At 38.9% G+C, this 19,986-nt stretch overlaps 5 protein-coding genes across 6 annotated transcripts; 2 read left to right on the plus strand and 3 right to left on the minus strand.

The window, feature by feature from the left end:
* On the plus strand, positions 348 to 2,527 carry LOC18777199. The gene is made up of 5 exons (XM_007210687.2): positions 348 to 964; positions 1,145 to 1,282; positions 1,388 to 1,504; positions 1,779 to 1,912; positions 2,173 to 2,527. The coding sequence occupies exons 1-4, from the start codon at positions 383 to 385 to the stop codon at positions 1,824 to 1,826; spliced, it is 885 nt and encodes a 294-aa protein (XP_007210749.1). The 5' UTR covers positions 348 to 382; the 3' UTR covers positions 1,827 to 1,912; positions 2,173 to 2,527.
* On the minus strand, positions 2,778 to 5,943 carry LOC18777558 (kinase-interacting family protein). Of its 2 annotated transcripts, XM_020563779.1 has the most exons (4): positions 5,783 to 5,943; positions 5,124 to 5,194; positions 4,704 to 4,906; positions 2,778 to 4,010 (listed from the first exon to the last, which is right to left on the minus strand). In XM_020563779.1, exons 3-4 carry the CDS (start codon positions 4,873 to 4,875, stop codon positions 2,956 to 2,958), a joined length of 1,227 nt encoding a protein of 408 aa, XP_020419368.1. In that variant the 5' UTR covers positions 4,876 to 4,906; positions 5,124 to 5,194; positions 5,783 to 5,943; the 3' UTR covers positions 2,778 to 2,955. The 2 variants fall into 2 exon arrangements, with proteins under 2 accessions (XP_020419368.1, XP_007209307.2); XM_007209245.2 differs by lacking the exon at positions 5,124 to 5,194.
* Positions 6,279 to 10,347, minus strand: LOC18776173 (retinol dehydrogenase 11). The gene is made up of 8 exons (XM_007209188.2): positions 9,824 to 10,347; positions 9,443 to 9,563; positions 9,177 to 9,294; positions 8,939 to 9,075; positions 8,618 to 8,719; positions 7,906 to 7,998; positions 7,629 to 7,701; positions 6,279 to 6,923 (listed from the first exon to the last, which is right to left on the minus strand). Exons 1-8 carry the CDS (start codon positions 10,048 to 10,050, stop codon positions 6,661 to 6,663), a joined length of 1,134 nt encoding a protein of 377 aa, XP_007209250.1. The 5' UTR covers positions 10,051 to 10,347; the 3' UTR covers positions 6,279 to 6,660.
* LOC18776119 (blue copper protein) lies at positions 11,138 to 13,220 on the plus strand. The gene is made up of 3 exons (XM_007208853.2): positions 11,138 to 11,298; positions 11,610 to 11,854; positions 12,439 to 13,220. The coding sequence occupies exons 2-3, from the start codon at positions 11,653 to 11,655 to the stop codon at positions 12,918 to 12,920; spliced, it is 684 nt and encodes a 227-aa protein (XP_007208915.1). The 5' UTR covers positions 11,138 to 11,298; positions 11,610 to 11,652; the 3' UTR covers positions 12,921 to 13,220.
* On the minus strand, positions 13,923 to 16,354 carry LOC18775791. The gene has a single exon (XM_020564940.1). It carries the CDS (start codon positions 15,410 to 15,412, stop codon positions 14,243 to 14,245), a length of 1,170 nt encoding a protein of 389 aa, XP_020420529.1. The 5' UTR covers positions 15,413 to 16,354; the 3' UTR covers positions 13,923 to 14,242.

The following is a 19,986-nucleotide window of genomic DNA, read 5'->3' on the forward strand; positions in this document are numbered from 1 at the left end:
TCATATCGTATCGTATGTGTGTTAAACTGTTCATAACTCCGTCGATACAAAATTAAAATTACAATATTGATTTTTCTTTCATGCATAACGACTCGAGAACGTAAACACGAGTTAAAAGAGTAATTGTTCTTCTTATTAATATTACAACCAAATTAACGACCTTAATTGACGATCACAATCGCTAATAAAGTCATGGAATGATTGTTTGAACTGGTTCAGCATAGCAGAGTGCACACAGTAAGTCAAAGTCGTAAGTTGGTAAAATAATAAAAAATGGTAAGTTAATAAAAGTCGTAAGTTGGTAAAAGTGGTAGTTATAATAAGCTGCGAATGAGGGACGTGGCAAGGTTCAAGCAAGGGAGCAAACCAAGCGAAGCGAGAAATGGAGGTGGTGGTGTTACCTCTACCTGGTTCCGGATCCAATAACAAGTCCCTCTGCGGCCTCTCCTCCTCCACCGCCGCCGCCACATCATATTTTAGACGACGCCGTATTGTCGCCATCACCAATTCCACCATCAACGGTTCTCACTCTTCTTCATCAGCGGAGGCAGAGGAGGACATCCAGATTAAGGAGATCAGGGTGTGCACCAACCGGACTTGCCGTAGACAAGGTTCCTTTCAAACCCTTGACACTCTCACCGCTCTCGCGCCCTCCAACGTCGCAGTCAAGTCCTCCGGCTGCTTGGGCCGCTGCGGCGCCGGCCCCAACCTCGTCGCGCTGCCTGCCGCCACTTTGGTCGCTCACTGCGGGACCACAGCTCGAGCCGTGGAGGTCCTCGTGGCACTAGTACTACTCAGCCGCCGACGAGGAGGAGGTGTTTCGAATTCGGACGGTGCTAATGCTAATAAGAACATTGAAACAATTGCAAACAAGAGTTTGGAAGCGCTTGCGTTGAGAAACAAGGCTCGGAATGAGCTTCTACACAACAACAATTTCTCCCAGGCTGAATTCTTCCTCTCTCAGGTTACTATTAACACTAATATTAATTGATCATTTCATTTCATGATTAATTAATTAATTAATTATGCATGTTGGTTGTTCCTTCCTTCCTTGCTTGCGTGCTCGAAATTTGATTTAGTGAGCCTTGAATTAATTGGTGGATGGCTTGCTTTCTTGCTTCCTTGCTTCCTTGCTTCCTTGCAGGCTATAGAATTAAAACCAATTGGTGGTATCCATATTATGTATAAAGACAGGTCCCTTGCAAGACTGGCATTGGGCAATTATTCCGGGGCTCTTGAAGATGCTGCACAAGCTTTGGCTTTAAATCCTCTCTATCCTGAGGTGCCCTCAATATTTAATTCATTCATTCATTAATTTCTCATTCCACTAAGTTTATTACTCACTTTCAAAGTCCTATAAAAGTTCATCATAATGTGCATCTTGCAGGCTTACATTTGCCAAGGTGATGCATTCTTGGCTCTGAACCAATTTCAATCTGCTCATAACTCATATATGGCGTCTTTAGAGATAGATCCTTCTCTTCGACGTTCCAAATCTTTCAAGGTATAATTGTATTAGCTATTAGTCAATTTCGATGACCGACCTCAGATTCTATATATCTCTATTTTGACCTTTTGGTTTTTAATCTTGGGAAAGTTGGTTGCTCCTCTAAAATAGTTCTTTGTGGAGTGTTTTGGAAGTTGCATGTAATAGTTTCTTCTTTCCTTATTTTACGATCTCTGCATAGCTCAGCTGCACAGTCAAATAATCCGTGATGTCATCAGCATTGCATTGTTTCACATTTTATTGCTATCATATTTTCTCACCATTTATGCAGGCTCGGATTGCAAACCTTGAGAAACTCACCACTGGAAATATGCCTTAAGATCTGCAATGTGCTTGGAGCTGTTTATAAATCAATTACAGAGCTTTGATGATAAAAGGCAGAGTGTTTATTCATCTTCTATCCAGGTTGGTCTCTGTCTTTCAAAATTTTACCCATACATCATCATTTTTTCTTGCTATAACTGTTTGCAGGTTTCAGACTTTTCACTGTAAACATATATACTAATAGCAATACTAATAATAAATCATTTTAAGAATGTTAAACTAATGATAATTTTTCATAACAATAATAAATCACAAGAAGCAAAAAATAAAAAACTCTGTTCCTTTCACTGCACTGTACTTACCAAGACATCACAGACATGAATTCTATTTCCCAATCTCAGTTCCTGGAATTTGAGAGAAGTGTCCAGCCATTTTTGGCCTTGATGGTGTGGGTTGTACCACTATATTAAAGGAAGGTGGTAAGGAGAAGGAGGAAGATGATTGTACTGATGAATGGGTCTGCTATAGGAGGAGCATTTTTATCTTTTTCCCTTTGAATCAATTGCAACTGCTATGATAGTATGTATATATTCAAAGTTGTAAAATTTGTAAGGTTTTTTTCGGTTCATGAGCCTAGCACTATGTCATAGGATTGGTGGGGGGAGCTCACATTATGCTGATGTTACCTGATTTGGTTGTCGTGTAATCTACCTTGGACTTTTGTTATACTAAGGATCAGTATCCATTGTTTATTTCTACTGATCTTCTAATCTACACGACACGTTTTTAGACTCGAGTGTGTGGTGGAATCGAATATGTTTAAAGAAGGGGTTCCGTGGAGTCCTACTGCTTACTGTACAGTTGCCAAAACACAACTCAAACTCCGCAAATTCATTTCAAGGCTTAGAAGTTTTGTCAGGGATTAAATATTTAATACATTCATGATTTGGGGCCTTTGGTGTTCAATTTGCTACCCCTACAAACTTAATGTAGACATTGCAAGAGATCATCTCATAAGAGTCTTTTGGATTTGGATGATGAACTTAATTAACATATAGACATATATATATATATATATATATTAGGGTACCAAGTGTCGCCATAAGATTGTAGTATCTGAGTTTTGAGCTGCTAGTACTACTAGAATGACCATAGAGTGAAGTCCATAGGTTACAACCATTAAGTTACGTAGAGTTTTGATTACCTCCACATAGAAACAAATCCATGTTCTTGACCCTTTCCCACAAACTGGAAGAAGAACCCTTCTTCTCCTTTCCGACGCCAATCTCCTTCCCACTACCATTACTATTACCTCTCTTTATCAGCCTCCGATTAATCTTCCGTATCTGAAAGCAAACCTCCAAATTCACCTGATTACCATTTATCTTGCTCTTGTTGATGTTGCAACTCTCTTCTTCTTCTTGTACAAGTTGAAAGGATCGTTGGTCTCTCTTCACAAGTTGCTCATAGTAGTCCTTGTTCCTCTTCTCCAAGCCATAAATCTGTCCCTGAAGGTCCTCGATTTTACGGCTAAGCATGCACACCCTCTGGTCTTCCCTCGTCTTGAGCAAACAGCGAGCTAGCTCGCCAGCCTTCCTCCTGATGAAGAGAGACTCGGACGCAAGGGCTTTGTTCTCTTCCACCAAGGCACCCACTTTATACCCCAACTTGGCATTCTCATTGAGCAAGATGAGCCTCTCAGACTCCAACACCTCTAGCAAGCTCTTCTGCAGCTCTATCTTCCTGGATGCATCCTTGTATCGCCTCTCCGTCATGTTGGCCTCATCAAGTAAGATATCATATTCGACATTCTTCACCACAATCTCCGTAACGATGGAATCTAAATCAAACAACATGGTCTCATCATGTTGAGTAGCAACAGAAGCAGCGAGTAGTAATGTTGGAGGCAATTGCTGATAGGAGAGGGAACTCTCTACGTCCGAATCAATGTGGCTTGTGTAAGCATCATCTTCTTCTTCTTCTTGGTCGTCATAGTCATAGTAGTCATTATCTATTACTGAGATTTGGGAAGAGGGTGGACGGTGATGCTGAGTCTTGGCGACAGTTTGAATGTAACGGTCAGATAAGGTGAGGTAGGAATTGTACAAGTCTCGAAGCAGGGAGAGGAGCTGAGGACGTCTTTTGTAGTAAGCTTCAGCTCGTTCAGCGAAGGTGTCCCCAATCTCTTGTTGAGCTGTGGCTCTGCTACATCCCAACATCTTCATCTTCTCTTCCACATCTGACATTAATATTGTATTCTTGTTTGAATATCACAATTAAATTTAAATGACATCCATTATTCATGTACCATATTTTCAAATTGCATTCCAATTCCAACGTGCACATCTATTATTGAGGTAAGCACTATTATAATTCATGACCAATTGAAGTTTGAAGTTTTGAAGTTGTTTGAATTTCACAATGATAGAAGAAAGCAGAAGGGCCGACGCGTATTTAATGTAGGGTCAGAGGGAGTGATGTTCCTATCCTAGTAGTAGTGTGCCTATTTATTTGTAGCAGAAAACACCAAACCAAACGAAAAAAGGAAGGACATGTCACTCTCCATCTTTCCATTCCCTGAAGATTCCCTCTTGTAATTATTCAAGGCTTCAAGTTTAAATCGAATTTGAAAAGAAACAGATCATTGGCAGCAAAGCAAATGAGATTGCATATTGTAATAATAAATTGAAAAAAGGGCATGGAGGAATGCGCATTGAAAGCGACGTTAGGAAAGAAAGGTCGCTGCCTCGAATATCAACAAAATCAATTATATAGTGCGACAAGGCAAAAGCCTATCGTAGCTTAGCTTTCGTCAAATCAGAGTTTCAAATTCAAATTCCACAGCACAGCACAGCGTCATATCACATCGTCAGATTCAGATGCAGGAACAGGAAGAGAGAGAGAGAGAGAGAGAGAGAGAGAGAGGTGGTACCAGCAAGGATGGACAAAAGCCATTTGGGTTTCATGGTGGAGGGGTCGGTGGAGGTGGTGGTGCAACTTTTATTGCTGCTGCTGCTACTGCTTAAGCTCCTCCGTCTTGGAGTTGGAGTTGGAGCTGAGTGAATGGAAGCCGACATTATTATTGGTTTCTCCGGTGTCCTCATATCTCTCCGTACTTATGACCAAACACGTCACCTTACCAGCAGAGACAGAGAGAGTCGGTCAATAAACTTGAAATGAAAAGCACACAACTCAAATGAACAGAAGGAATACATTTATTATTATTATACACAGTATACTTGTTAATATTATTACTACCATTGATCAGGCAAGTATTATTAGGGATAGAGAGAGGAGTGGAGAATAGAAATAGAAGAGTGGTTTGTCAAACGCATTAAATACGAGGCCCTACAATTGTCTTCTTCTATCCAATTCTTCTGACTTGTCTTGTGAGAATACAACAGCTATGTCGCCTGTCTAGTACTACAGAAGAAGAAGAGAAGAGAAGAGAAGACATTTCAAAAAGCGCAGATCTCGAGAAAAGCAAGAAAGCTAATGATAATAATAAAAGAGAAACATCAAATCAAAACTATTCATAGATATTAATGAACATCACCGCGTTGCAACTTGCAACAGCAGTTACTTTCTGCTCATGAAGACTCCACTCAATTCCCCATGCACATTATTATTTTTTCTTTTCTTTTCTTTTCTCTTAAGCTCCATGATTTTTGTTCCTACTTAGTTCTTAATTGTTTGTTAGTTTTGACTGAAAGAAACTAAATTAAAGGTTAAAGCTATGATGATGAGTTTGAAATTGTACGACACGAGAGTGCATGGTATAATAGCCTAATACATGATTAATAATAATATGAAGCAGCTAACTAGCCAAGCAAAATAACATGAAAATGGCTTTAATTAATAACAAGTTCCTGAGGAGGAAGAGGAAGAGGAAAAGGAAGAGATCGTATACATGAATGATAATACTACATATGCTTATATTTTGATGGTAGAAGGAGAATGATCCAAGCAGCAAGCACAACAGACAAGACAAGACAAGACGAGAAGAGTTACCTTTGTACCAATTTAGAAAACCCAGCAGCAGCAGCCTCTTACTCAATAAACAGAAAGAGTAACGTTTGATGATGTTATAAATAAATAATGAGACGGAGGAGGAGGAGGAGGAAGACAAGAGGAGGAGCGAATGGCTGTTGGGTGTTGTGTTTAGACGACAACACTTGTGGTGTGAGTCTATTATATGTACTCTTATAAATGTACTAGTACAATTATTTCCTTCCTTTCTTCACTTTCTCCACTCGGAGACCGACACGTGTTTTCTCTCACCCCCTCTCCTCCTCCCTCATTTCAATTCAAATTCTCTTTGGCTTTCCTGCTTTGCATTTGGGTTTCTCAAATTTTCTATATGCAAATCGAGCAGCAAAAGCTGGTATTAGATTCTGATACTAACAAGATTTGAATAAACTGGAAAATATTTGTAATTAGTTAGTCATAGACACTGCTTGCTCCACAGCATCCTCGAGTCAAGTCATTCATTCACAGCTCTACCAGACATTAATTAGTTACTCATTCTTTTAACTTAAGACTCGTAGTATTATTGTCTTTATAGAATTCTCTAAATTGAAACATTAGTTTACAGAAATAGTTCCACCAGTCACAACTGACAAGGGCGCGCGTGAAGCAAATAGGAACACCAAATCTTCATAATAGTTTCTTTATGTGTCCACACTCCACACCCATGAAAACATATCTAACAATAAAAATGGTGTACAAAGCAGAACCATCTCTTCAAATGCCTATCAGATGTTAGTGGTACTCCAGTCAGTCTTCCCTCCTTTTCAAAATTCAATCGCAATTGCTCTGCCATTCAACAACCAAAACAACCTAGAGATAAGCTCGCTTCTCGGACTCACTTTTCGTATCATCAAATAAGCCTACCCCTTATGACCACCATATCTGCACGCAACTTCTTCCCCTTCTATAAGCCTCTCCACTGCATCCGAAGGAAGGCCAATCATCTCAAATGTCTTCTCCCACACTTCGTGAGAAGTTTCAACATTATGAGCTTCTTCAGAAGGATTCGTTGGACGGCAATCTTGAGAAATGAATGCACAAACCGGCCAGTCATCCGCTTTCAACAATTCACAGTACTCAGGAACCTGAGGATCAGTGGCTGCAAAGAGAGCACTCCTGGAACCTGCATTGAATAAACCATTACAAGGCTCGGTTTTCACATTTCCTCACCTCCCCTCTTTTGTACTTCTCTCTTTTGATTTGGGCTCATTATTGCCACTATTGGAAAACATCAAAGAAAAGCAGCTTTTGTTCTTTTTTATTAAAAAAAAAAAAGACTAATAAGCTCATGACATGATCTCTTGTCACATTTTGCAATGACCTATATGGTGATCAGTGGCTCAGTTTTCTAATGTGTACAGAGAGGTACTACCTTAAAGATTTCTAATGTGCTAGCAGTTAAATTAGGCTACTACAGTAAGTGAGATCAGATCTGCTAAGTAGATCACTTTTGGAGATCCTTCAAGTAGAAGAGTCGAAAAGTAGAGAGGTACTACATTAAATATTTCAAATTTTTGGCCTCTATTCAAGTTACATGTTCCATATGTTATCAATAAAAGTCTCCTATGCCTTACGTGGTTATAAAAGTTGGATAGAATCTTGACTACCTTGGAGCTAGCTAGCAGCACCTCCTGATAGGTTAATTCTTCTTAAGATTAACAAGCTACAGGCTTATATGACTAAAATTATGGCCAAACTCTAATTGTACTGACGTAATGACATTAATTCATCAACGATTACAGTTATCAACCTCACTTCTGGTTGGTTTCATCAACTTATATATAAGAAGGTGGAATGGTAAATCAAATGTAATAGCAAGAAGACACACCTTCTTGAGCACTAAAGATAAAATAGGGTATTAGATGATAAGCAGCTTGAACAATTTTGGGAAGATCCCTTGCCTGCAATTAATTGAAACCCAATGTGATGCACCAATGCACTACAGTTCATATATAAAGAAGAATTTAATATAAAATCTAGAAGGTAAATAAAACCTATAACATGATACACTGTCAATTAGAACTATTATATAAAAAAATAGAAGGTACATCCTTTTTCTTGATAAAAATGAAGAGGAGGGTGAAGGAATGCGTCACGATACTTACAACATTAGTCTGCACAATTCCAGGTGAAACACATGCTACAGTAATGCCAGATTCGGCAGGGAGCCGCTTATGTAGAACACTACTAAACATAATCTGCAATTCAAATACAACTACGTTATAGTTTCCCTGTCACAGCTTCAGAAATTATATAGATAACCACAATAGTTAATTCATGTTTCATTATGTGCAAGTGTGCAGCCTTGGGTGGTAGATATTCCGCTTTCACAAACTAGTAGAGAAAAGATATCAGAGCTGAAACAGCCAAAAAAAAGCCAATGTACAGCACCAATTAATTAAAAATATCTAACTGATGGTAGACACATCTGTTTTTCAAATATATAAATATTATATCTATGTACGGGACATTCTCCCATAAGTATTTAAGTTAAGGATTGATTACATACTTCTAATCTCAGCCGTTGGATTGCATCTAAGAGAGTACCAACACATTTAATGAATGCAATCCAACAACCAATATTAGAAGTATGTAACCAATCCTTTAACATAAAATAGTTGTTGGAGAATCTCCCATCTATGTGTGTATATATATATATATATATATATATATAAATGTATATTGACTAGCTAAACAATTTGCAGATCCAAAGGACCTGAATTCAGTTTGACAAGCCTAGATAGGAACACAAGCTTGTAAGAGCTTTTGCCAGCTAAAATATGGAAACCATCAATCAATAAAGATTTCCTAGAGCACCTGTGCCAGCTTGCTGCTTGAGTAACCCACTAAGCTTGTATATTTTCTTTTCCCAGAAACGACGTTCATGTCTTCTGTGTCAACAAAGCCAACATAATGCATCTACATAAAGGACAGAAGTTTCTCAGATTTAAATAACATGACAATAAAATAAGAGGATCAAAATGTGAAACTAAATTTAAAAGAGCCTATGAATAGATCTAATTCTAGTTAGCATGTACACCGACTAGCTTTTCTTTCCATGTGCGCTTATATATGGGTGTGTGAATGCACATGTATCATATATACCTACAACGGAATGATGATGGTGATGGAACTTACAACGGAATTCAAATTAATAATTCGACTTGGAGAGCCTCTGATAAGGGATGGCAATAGCAAAACTGAGAGCAGTGCTGGAGCAAGATGATTGACTTGCAAGTGTTCTTCGTACCCATCTTTTGAAAGTTTTTGTGGCTCTGAACATACCAAAGCCAAAGGTATATCAGTAAATGAGAAATCAAATTCTGAAGTGGTGTAGCTTTGAAATTAAGTAAACTATGTCAATACAAAGACCAACCTCCAATTGAAAATATCCCAGCATTGTTGATAAGAACATGGAGAGGTCCTAAGCGTGCATTCCACGCTTCAGCAAATCTCACAACAGAATCCAAGGAGAGCAAATCAAGTTCCATTACCTAAAAAAGTCACAATCTTATTCTACGTTAATAAATGTTATAAATTTGATTTAGTGGGTTTGTTTTTCTGGGGTTTTACCACCCCGCAGTTCATCAAAAAAAAAAAATTATTGATTTGGTGGTGTTGCAACACGGAGTTGAGGCAGACCTCAATATTGGGAGGAAGGCCCATTCCAGTCCATTCATTCTGCCACTTCTGGATCAACTCATTAGCTGCCTTCGTGTTCCTCACTGCCATCACAACATGCGCCCCAGCTTCCGCCAACTGCCTGTTCAGTACATAATAACCACCACCAGACCACACATCCTTTTCAGTTTTCATGTTCAGGCACTCGGTCTAATTCAAAATTCAAAACTGAAATTTGGACCAAATTTCTTTTGTATCATTTTCTCAGCAACCAAACAGAAGGACACCCATCCCTTTCTTTGCATAGTGAGTTAAGTTATTACTAAAACAAACAAGGAAACTACAAAAAAATATGAAATGAACTCATCAATCTTTGTAGATTTGAAGAAAGGAGACGCTGACCTGGCAATTTCGCGGCCGATACCGCTGGTGGATCCAGTGACAATGCAAGTGAGATCGTTGACAGGAGGCAAAGGCATGGGGTTTTGCAAGTGGCTGGCCGTGATTCTCTGGAACAGCATCTCGTACACCAGATACAACCAACCCCTTGCCCACTCTATCCATCCCAATCCCTCCTTCTTCTTCTTCTTCTTCACTTCCTCTTTCGGATGAGACGACGTCGTTGCCATCCCAGCCTCCTCCCTCTTCTCTCTCTGAATCTCTGATGCGGTATTGGGTTTAATTTGGGGAACTCAGGACAAAACAGTAGCTTGGGCCTGTGACTTTACTGTCAAGTGACTAGTGAGTGAGGTTGGACAATTTGGCCGGCGACCATATATTGGTGTGTGTAATTTGGGGTGACTTAAAAATCTAAAATAATCTTCATTAATCTGGAATCTGGAGTTGCTTGTAATTTTCAACCAAAATAATAAGTATCTTGTAATTTGGTCATTGCTTGGGTGCAACTCGGAATATAATTGGAGGAGACAATGGAATATAAATTTTTTGGTGTTAAATACTACAAATCAGTTGAGTTACAAATGTAACTTGCATTCAAGTTTGAATTTGAGACTCTAACTTCAAATAGTATACTCAAACTTAATTAGTGCCAATTTATTAAGAGTGTTAGATTTTGGATAAAGAATTTCTTGGATATTTCAAATTTGAGACCTCAACTTCGACCAAGTAGAACATAGACATTGCAATTCAAACCTAATTAGTGAATAACTTTCTAAAATCGTGTTAGATTCAAATCCCCCGGTTTAACACATGTGATGTATTATATCAACTCAATGTACAAAAATACATGAAATTAGTATTAATTATGAATTCGGGTTAAAACAATAATTATTATATATACATGTTGATTGTCTATCAAAATAGCATAAAATACTGTATTAGGACCAACTGTAGGATCAAAATACAATGATTAACCATTTAAACAGAAAAATATTATATCATGATTTGAACGGAGTTTAAATGTTAATTATTTAACAACAAGTACAATTTATAGTGGGTTTATATGTTGTGAACTTTGAAGGCGATGATTGGTAAATGATGTGGGCTTGTTATGCACGCGCGCAACAATGGCACCAATGGCACCGTGAATAATATAATAGAAATAGGAGGGACACGTGGCATTTCCTATAACAGAATTCTCACCAGAAGAGAAACAACGACAGTGTGCCACCTCTCTCTCTCTCTCTATAACTAAAAGTTTGCAAGGAAGGAAGGAGCCAATAAAATGCTAGCTACGCTGTCCAATCGATTGAGCAATTCGTCGCTTCGCTTCTCCAGCATTTATTAATATTCTAGAGCTTTCTTCGACTCATTCACTACACACTCTCGCTCGTCGTCATCTTCGTTCCAGTGACAGGCGCTGTGAGAAAAGTTGGACGATTTTCTTTCATCACTTCAACGAATCAAGAACCGCAAAAGTACGTACGCATTATTTGAGAAAGGAAATTAAGTCTGCTGCCTTTCTTTGACTTCCATTGACGTTTCAATTTCAGTTTCTTTCTTGTTAAGATTTTCTTCATCTAATTTATTATATATATGTAACTAAAGTGTAATGCGCTTATCTTCAAATCAGTGTGTAATTTGGTTGGTTATTTTCTTGATCGAGAAAGTCACAGCAAATTGTTCTTGTTTTCTTTAATTAATGTGATATTATGTATAAATATATAATATTAATAGCACTGCATCTGCATGCATGTTTGGTTTGGTTGCTGATGATTTCGGTGACCAGGATTGTGAAAGAATACTATATAATATCGATCCAGATTGAAAAGATGAAGGGAGGAGTGAGAGCAGGATTGGCAGTGAAGGCGATCGTTGTGGTGATATTCACATCCATGTGGTTCCGTTGCGTCTCTGCTTTTGCTGCTGCGATCAACACCAACCACTCTGTTGGCGGAGCTTCGGGTTGGGATCTCTCCTCCAACCTCCAAGCATGGGCTACTCACGCCACTTTCCATGTCGGCGACTGTCTTGGTACGTATCTAATTTAATTTAATTATCCTTTTGCTCTGTTTTTCTACCTTCATCCATCCATCTCTGTCTTTCTTTATTAGCTTCATCTTTAATTCACTGTATATGTTTGGTTCGTCAGAAAATGACGAGGGAAAGAAAGATTATGATTTTCTTGATTTTAGTAATTTGGTAATTTGAAGATTATATGAGTTTTTCACTTTATTTTCTTTGATTTTCTTGATAACCAAACAAACGCTCCCTAAATTGTACTGTGTAGTAAAATGATATATAGGAAACTGTGTGATGGTAGGCTCCTGTGAGTGAGGAATTGAGGCGGTGAAGAGAAACAAAACAGGGCATAGGGTATAGGCTATATAGGATATAGGCATTCGATAGAGAGAAGGGGAGTAGGTGGATATGGGCATAGGATCTGCTGTTGGTTGAATTTGTTAGAAGAAGGGAACCAACTTTGTGTTTAATTTGGGTGACACAGACACTGCATATTAGAATTAGAGAAAAAGGTTGAAACTTATTAATTGCTTAATCATTTTGAAATGAATCCTTGTATGCATATGATTGATGGTGGTGGATGGGTGAGTGGGCAGTGTTCAGGTACACACCGGTGCACGATGTGCTGGAAGTGAAGAATACAGACTACGATAGGTGTCACACAGTGGACCCAATGGAGACGCACGACGAAGGGGAGACAGTGATCCAGCTGAGGGAAGTAGGAAACAGGTACTTCATATGTGGGCGGCTGGGACATTGTGCTATGGGCCTCAAGCTCCATGTCCAAGTTTTCCCTGCACAGCTTATGACTAATAATGCAACCTCGCCCGCTGCTCCTCCTCCTACTACTTCTGATCATCATCATGATCATCCAAACGACAACAACAACAACAACAGCAGCCATGGGATGATGCTGCCTTCTCCGCCGCCTGCAGATTCTAATTACTCCAATAATAATGATGCGGTAGCAGCCAAGACTTCTTCTACTAGTACTACTGCTGGTACTGCTGCTGCTGCTGCTTTTTTAGTAGTTGTCTTCGTCACTTTGCATGCAGTTGCAGAGCACTCTGCATCATAGGATAAGATAGCAAGCAAATAGCTATACTCTAATCTTCAAATACCAAATATCATCCATCACCTACCTGCCTGCCTGCCTGCCTGCCTGCCTGCCTGCCTGCCTGCCTCCCCTCAGCATGCAGCAAATATTATTACAAGGTTGATGATATGTTTGGCACAGCCAACCCATTTGATATATTTGATCCCTCTTGTCTACTTCTAGTATGAACAATCACCAATTGCCTAGTTATATGAATTCAACTCACACAATATTATTTTCTCAAATTCACCATTTTCATTTCAATTTACAATCTTTTACACACACACCACACTCATATTCACTTATGTTACATAGCCTTAATATTTCTACTTTTTCTCTTTTTTGGGTACAAATAATTTCTACTTATCTTCACTTAATTGTTATCCTTTCCATTCCTTCGGGTTTATGAGCTACAAATATATGAGGCCCAGTCAGGTGAACTTTTAAACCTTCATTTTCTCTGCCGAGCATAACGAATGCCACTACCAAAACGCATATTGATGACAAAAAACAAAAAGAAGACAATTTATTGAAGGCGTCATATCATATAGAAGCAGCTAGTGGCTGGTGGCGCTTTCAACCGACCAGCTCTGAATTTGAGTTGGCACCCATTAGTTACTTCACCAGCAAAATCCATGATGCTCACTCCCTTCCCTTTTTTTGTGGAGGGGAGTGAGTCGATGGACCCAATATTAATAGTTGGGTCAATTTCAATGTCCGTATTCCATACCCATCAAGAGCCCAAAAAGTCTTTATTAGGCTCAAGCACAAGCATGGGAGAAAGTTCCATTGTGTGATTCTTCTTCTTCCAATCCTGATTCCTACTCCTACCTTACCTTGGTCAAGGAAATTAAGGGGACCTCTGTTTCTTCTATGTCCCTTTATAAATTCAAAAGGTACTCACTCTGACTGACTAAAGCAAATGCAAACTCTGCACACATGGGAGCTCTGACTGATAAAACTTACATGAAAAGAAGAAGAGAATTTCACAGCTGAGAGCTCTGACTCTGAGCTCTACTGATAAAACTTATACGAAAATAACTGCATGAAACCAGTGATAGGAGTGTGAATGTGATGTACCTTCAAAGTTGATTCTGAGAATCTCTCATAGTCCTTGTTTGTTCTACTTCTACATCTATTTAGTTTACTACTTGCAAGCAAACTATACTATAGTCTATAGTCTATAGGTTACAGCATACAACAACACACAAAATTTGCATTTACAAGAAGATGAACAAAGTACAAACACACCAAAATTAATAAGCATATATATATATATATATATATCATTAAGAGAAGCTAAGCTAGAGGCCACCGTTCACAATCTCCCTGAAACGGCGTTGATCAGATTCTAGCCTCTGAAGCCTCATGTCATTGTTGAACTTCTTGATGAACGCCTCTGCTCGCTGGTTCAACTCTTCCTGAGTCATGGACTTTTCCCTTCTCAACGACACCCTGTCGCTAAAAGTGTCTGATTTCTTCAGCTCCCGACGAGCCCATGTCACTGCATCATCCTCTCCATGAACATCATCATCATTATCACCATCATCACCATCTAAGTTAGAGTGATGTAATTGTAATTGATGGTCAGCACCCCCTTTGAATTTAGTCCTTGTCAGGGCCAATTGGGTTAAGCGAGGAGGGGTGTCCCAAGTGTCACTCTTTTTTAGGTGCTTACCAATTGCCTTGCCTTGCCCCTCCATGATGGCCTTCCATGTGGTGTCCAGTGTGTTAATATCCTCTCCCACCTCCACCTCCACCTCCAGCCTCGGCATCTCCACAGATTTCGTCAACAAGTCGCCGGAGGGCATTTCCGGTGAAGGGTCAAATCCCTGATCATCATCATCATCATCTTCTGCTGCTGCTTCTTGTTTGCCATCATCAGCTTGTACTATGTGTACGTCATGCCAGCTCATCATTTCATTATTCGGGTGGCCATGAGAGGACGGAGAAAATAATAGAGCAGTTACATCCTCCTTGGAAAGACTTTGGATTGTGTCTTTGGAATGACTTTGGATTTTGGGCTGCTGCTGTTGCTGCTGGGACAGAGACTCGGATTGGATGCTGCTGTTGTTGTTGTCTGGACTATTGATATAATTGCTACCACTGTCAATATTGTCGGCGGTTTTGGCTGCATTGTCACTAATGAAGGAGCTGAAGCCTACAGAAGAAGAAGAAGAAGAAGAGGAGGAGGAGGGCTGCTGGTGTTGCTTTTGGTTTTGGAATGTGGAGGAGGCAGCAATGGTGATGATGATGAAGTTGAGGATGATGTAGATGTAAAGTGGAGATAAGAAGCAGCTTTTGAAAGAGGTCCATAGCTGGGGAACGATGGAAACAGTGAGATTCAGAAGGTAAGGAATGATTGCCGCTTTGAAGAATACCAAAGTGGAGACTGTCCCTACACAAAGCAGTAACAGCTTTGCAGCCCAGATTGCTGTTTCCAATCTTGCTCTTTTCAACACATCCCCCGTCATGTTTCCTGATCCGATTGCTTTCTCTCCCAAATTCAAAACAAACCGGTCTTGAGATAATTTGAGAAATTCAAATTCAATCAAGTCTAATAAACTTGTGGAAGATTAATGCTATGAAGAAGAAAGAAAGAAAGAAAGAAAGAAAGAAACAAGCATGAATGTGTCAAAAACCACATGCTCTGCTCCTGCTCAACAAAAGAGACCCGAAATAGCATCTAAAACCGCCATTTTAAAACAGGGACTTGGAATTTGGATACGCTATACTATACAAAGAAGAGGTGGATGAGAGAGACAACAAAAGGGAGGGTTCCTAAATCAGCATTAAAAAAATATAATTGCTGGTTTGTATACCTCAAGGTTCAAGACTCAAGACTCAAGACTCAAGACTCAAGACTCAAGAGAAGAAGAAATGTCTGCCTGCCACTTGATGAAAAATGTTTCAGCTGAGGTTAAGGAAGGAGAACGTAGCTTAGCTAGGAATTACAGGATCACATAAAAAGTTGGATCACTCCTTTCCTCCTATATATTTATATGCAAAAGTTTTGAACTGAAATTGAAGTGAGAGTGAGCAGCTGTTAGCCTGGTAGCCTGGTAGCCTGGTAGAGAAAGAGAGAGTGAAAGGAAGCATATGAAATTAAGGTTGACCTTCATAAACAGCTAAGAATGGACAGAAAGTAAAGCAAAGATTGGATGCAGTTTGCAGGGGGACTTTGCATCTCTACTCTACTTCCCAATGGTTATGGTACGCTACTAACATATACCAGACACCAGCTGCTGCTGCTGCTGCTGCTGCCTATATATGAAATATGAAATATGAAATATGAAATGTGAAATGAAAGGAAAGACCACTACTAGGTAGTAGCTAGCCAGGGAGGAGGAGGAGGAGGAGGAGGAGAGTCTCAGACAGAGTAGAAGAACCACAAGGCAAGGCAAGGCATGGCTTAAATGCACGAAATGGCATTTGCCTTTATGTATGTGTGTGTGTGTGAGGCAGGGCTTAAACTCCTAACAACTATTCTTCCTTGATCAAATCTCTGCCGTCCAATGTTCAAATCCTCTGCTGAATTATTTGACGTTTAAGATTTCATTATTACTTGTCTGTTTGTATGTTTACTTACTTTTATTATGGTCATGGCCCAACAAGTTCATCTTAGAAAAAAAGTTAAGGATATTTAAACCAAAATCTAATCCCTTTAAACGCGCCGCTTTCATCCGCGGCCATGTCGTATACCATCATGTTGAGTGGCGCCAACTCATTACCGCAGAGCCATGTCGTATATATAAATGTCAAACCTATGCTATGCCTTTCTTTCTTTCTTTTACTTAAACAGATATCTACTTTAATTAATTTGCGTTAAGCCCGCTCAACTCAAATCTCAAAAGCACGAACTTAATTGTTTAGCTGACTCAATTATTACAAATTGAAATAATGAATGAAGGAAATATCATTAATTAGTATTTAGGTTTAGGGTCAGATTGTGTGGGTATGGACCCTTAGGCAGGGGCCATTGGGGTCTCTTGTCTGTGCCCAGGGAACACTCACAGCCATGCACTCAGTACCCACCCCACCCACCGTTAGGCTGCCTGCTCTTGAGCTTTCGGAATTCATTCATTCCTTCCTTCCTTCCTTCCTTCCTTCAAGTTACAACTAACAACAACCCTTTTTCCTTTTCTTTTTATATATCTTTATTATTTTTAAATATTTATATAAATATTTCTCGTCAAACTAATAGTGATAGCTCACTAGCTACTTACCAAAAGCCACTCTGTGCTGTGCTGTGCTGTGCATGCCAAGCCCCAACAAATTTATTTAACCTCTCCTCTCCCTCAATCAGTAAGTATTATATATCTCATTATATTGCCAAGAGTAAGAGATGAGGAATGACATGGAGGAGGAGGGGACGGATGAAGAAAATTCAAGATTATGTGGGACAGACAGACAGACAACAAAGGCCTTGGTGTAAGTTTGGGAACCGTCAATTCAGTTCAGAAGAGCATGCATTGATTTGATTGAAGTACCCACCCATGACCCATGACCCATATATATATATATATATATATATATATATATATTAAAAAGTGTGTTAAAACAAAACAACGTCACTTGCTGCTATGAGAGAGCTAGCTACACTACAATTTACAGAGACATTGAATTCACAACATCAACTTTAAGAGAGAGATGAAAATTCAGTAAGTGGTATATTTTGCTGTCGTTGAAAAAACATATATGTAAATGAAATATCTTCTTCACACAAGGACGGATGGATCACTCACTAGTACTAGCTAGGTGCTTGCTGGCTGGCTCCATCAGCCATCATCAGTGATCATGGCCAACAGTAATCTATCTGCTATCATGCTCTTGGAGTTTTTCCTTTTTCATTTGATACTGCGCAAATATGCATACATCTTTTTTAACTGTAGCCCTAGTTAAAAAAGAGTATTAATTCACTTTCCCAATAGAATTCAAGATGTTGTAATATTAATTCTTTATATTTATGAATCAGACTAACTAACAAGTCTCAAGTTTGAATTCCTCTAATCCTCCTTTTAATTCAAAAATTAGAGAGTATAATGGACCCTCTAGGCAAAAGTATAATGAAAAAAACTTTATCATATGCAAAAAGAGTCAAAAGGAAAGAATTGAAAAACCTTATCTCTATCTTTATTGAGATTATTTTTTCCATATATATATATATATTATATAAAAAATACAGGCAGGCAGGTGTAACAATTATATTTGCAGTAGAGAATAATAGATAGGTGAAATTTGTCCAAAGACTGATTTTATAAGTTACCACTTACCAGGAGAGCAGCATACCATTGTCCTCTCTCTACCATTTTAAAATGGTTTGAGAAGGTTCCACTTTGACTTTGACTGCCACTTCAATTTTCTTTGGATCGGCAGCAAGATTAAACAATTCCATATTATTATGGAATGGAATGTTCCATATGTTATGCAGGTGAGCTGATCATCTTGAGTTCTTGAGTTCTTGAGTTGATCAGGTTGAAGTTCAATTAATGCCTAATCAGAAACTTGTAATAATAATTAGAATTGAACCCAGAACTTGCTCTTTAATATATATATATATACACCTGCACACACTGCACTGCACAGTCTGTCTGTGTGCTGCATTGCAACCTACAAATCGTAAGCCAAGGGATAAGCCAACCAGTGCTAATAGCAATGGAATGCACTATTCTTGGATCTTTTAGCAAGATGGAGACACATTGGTAGTAGCTAGGGGGCTCTATGCCTATATATATAAAAGCCTCCTTCCTATTCCTAATTAGTAATTTCCTATATGTTGAGTTGTGTTGAGGCATCCATCCACTAGAAACCAAACCACATTAGCCAGAGAGAAGCGCTAGTGGTGAGTCTCCACCAAGCGGCGCCCTATCCCTTTAACCCTTTCCATTACCCAATTGCCAAGTGGCCAATGGCCCTGGCTCTCCTTTTAACTTCTCTCTCTCACTGTCACTAGTACTATTATACACAAGGAAAGCTCATTATGATTAGGCTGATGGGCATAAAAACTACTGAATTGTCAAAACATATCTAACCTACAAGATTCGGTTTGGTTTGGTTTAGCTCGATTACACTAGTGATTTTTCGTAATACCGTATTTAATTTGAATTGAGACATGAATGACAATTCTATGGCTGATTAAAGTGGTATAGTACGGATCAAATCGACATGTGCTCATCTCTAATTTTAATATATTAACAATCTACCATGGATTTGGAAGTTTCATGATCTTTCAGTCTTTATTGAATCATTTGAATTGTGAATAATGGCTGGCTGAATGGGTCCCCTCCCCTGAAGTCTAAAATTGGAGTGGTCTTGTACTGAGCATGCGTCTATAAATTGCTTGCTTGGGCTGGAAGGCTAGGCCCCCAATTTGCTGGGCGGCACCTGCTTTGCTCCCAAGCTAAGCTAAGCACTAATATTGCGCTTTTGCGTATTTTTACCAAATATTATTCTTATATAATTATTATATGTGGTTGTGTGGGTGTGTGGGTGGCCCTCTTTTCATGATTCCTTTTCTCCATCACCCTAAATATCATCAGTTTTCTTCTTCTAGTGCCATCACCTTGTCCTCTTTCTTTATCCAATATAATTATTTCCGCAGCACCATATAATATAACACGAGCATTTCAAAGCACAGCGCGCTCTCTCTCTCTCTCTCTCTCTCTCTCTCTCTCTCTCTCTCTCTCACCAAGTGTTGTTGCATTGCACCTTTTAAATAGTTCCATCAAAGAAAAGAAACCTATATATCTTTTATATTTGAGGAGAATTAATGCAAATTAATCACTAAATCATGTATAGAGTTGATTAATTAACGAGTATTTAACCCAATACAATATTATATTTATATATGTGATGGTAAAGATATATTAATTCCTGCTATATATGCTATACCAAAACCACCAATAAGTTTAAATTATGATACAGTAGTAGTTGCTTCAGTCCAACAACGGAGTGATGACTTGGTTGGTGCCGTGCCAAGGACAAGAATCTATGGTTCTATGATTGGGAGAACCCTATCAAGTACCAAGTATCAAGTACCAAGTACCAA

This window comes from Prunus persica, chromosome G5 (assembly GCF_000346465.2).
Source record: "Prunus persica cultivar Lovell chromosome G5, Prunus_persica_NCBIv2, whole genome shotgun sequence".
NCBI classification, from domain to species: domain Eukaryota; kingdom Viridiplantae; phylum Streptophyta; class Magnoliopsida; order Rosales; family Rosaceae; genus Prunus; species Prunus persica.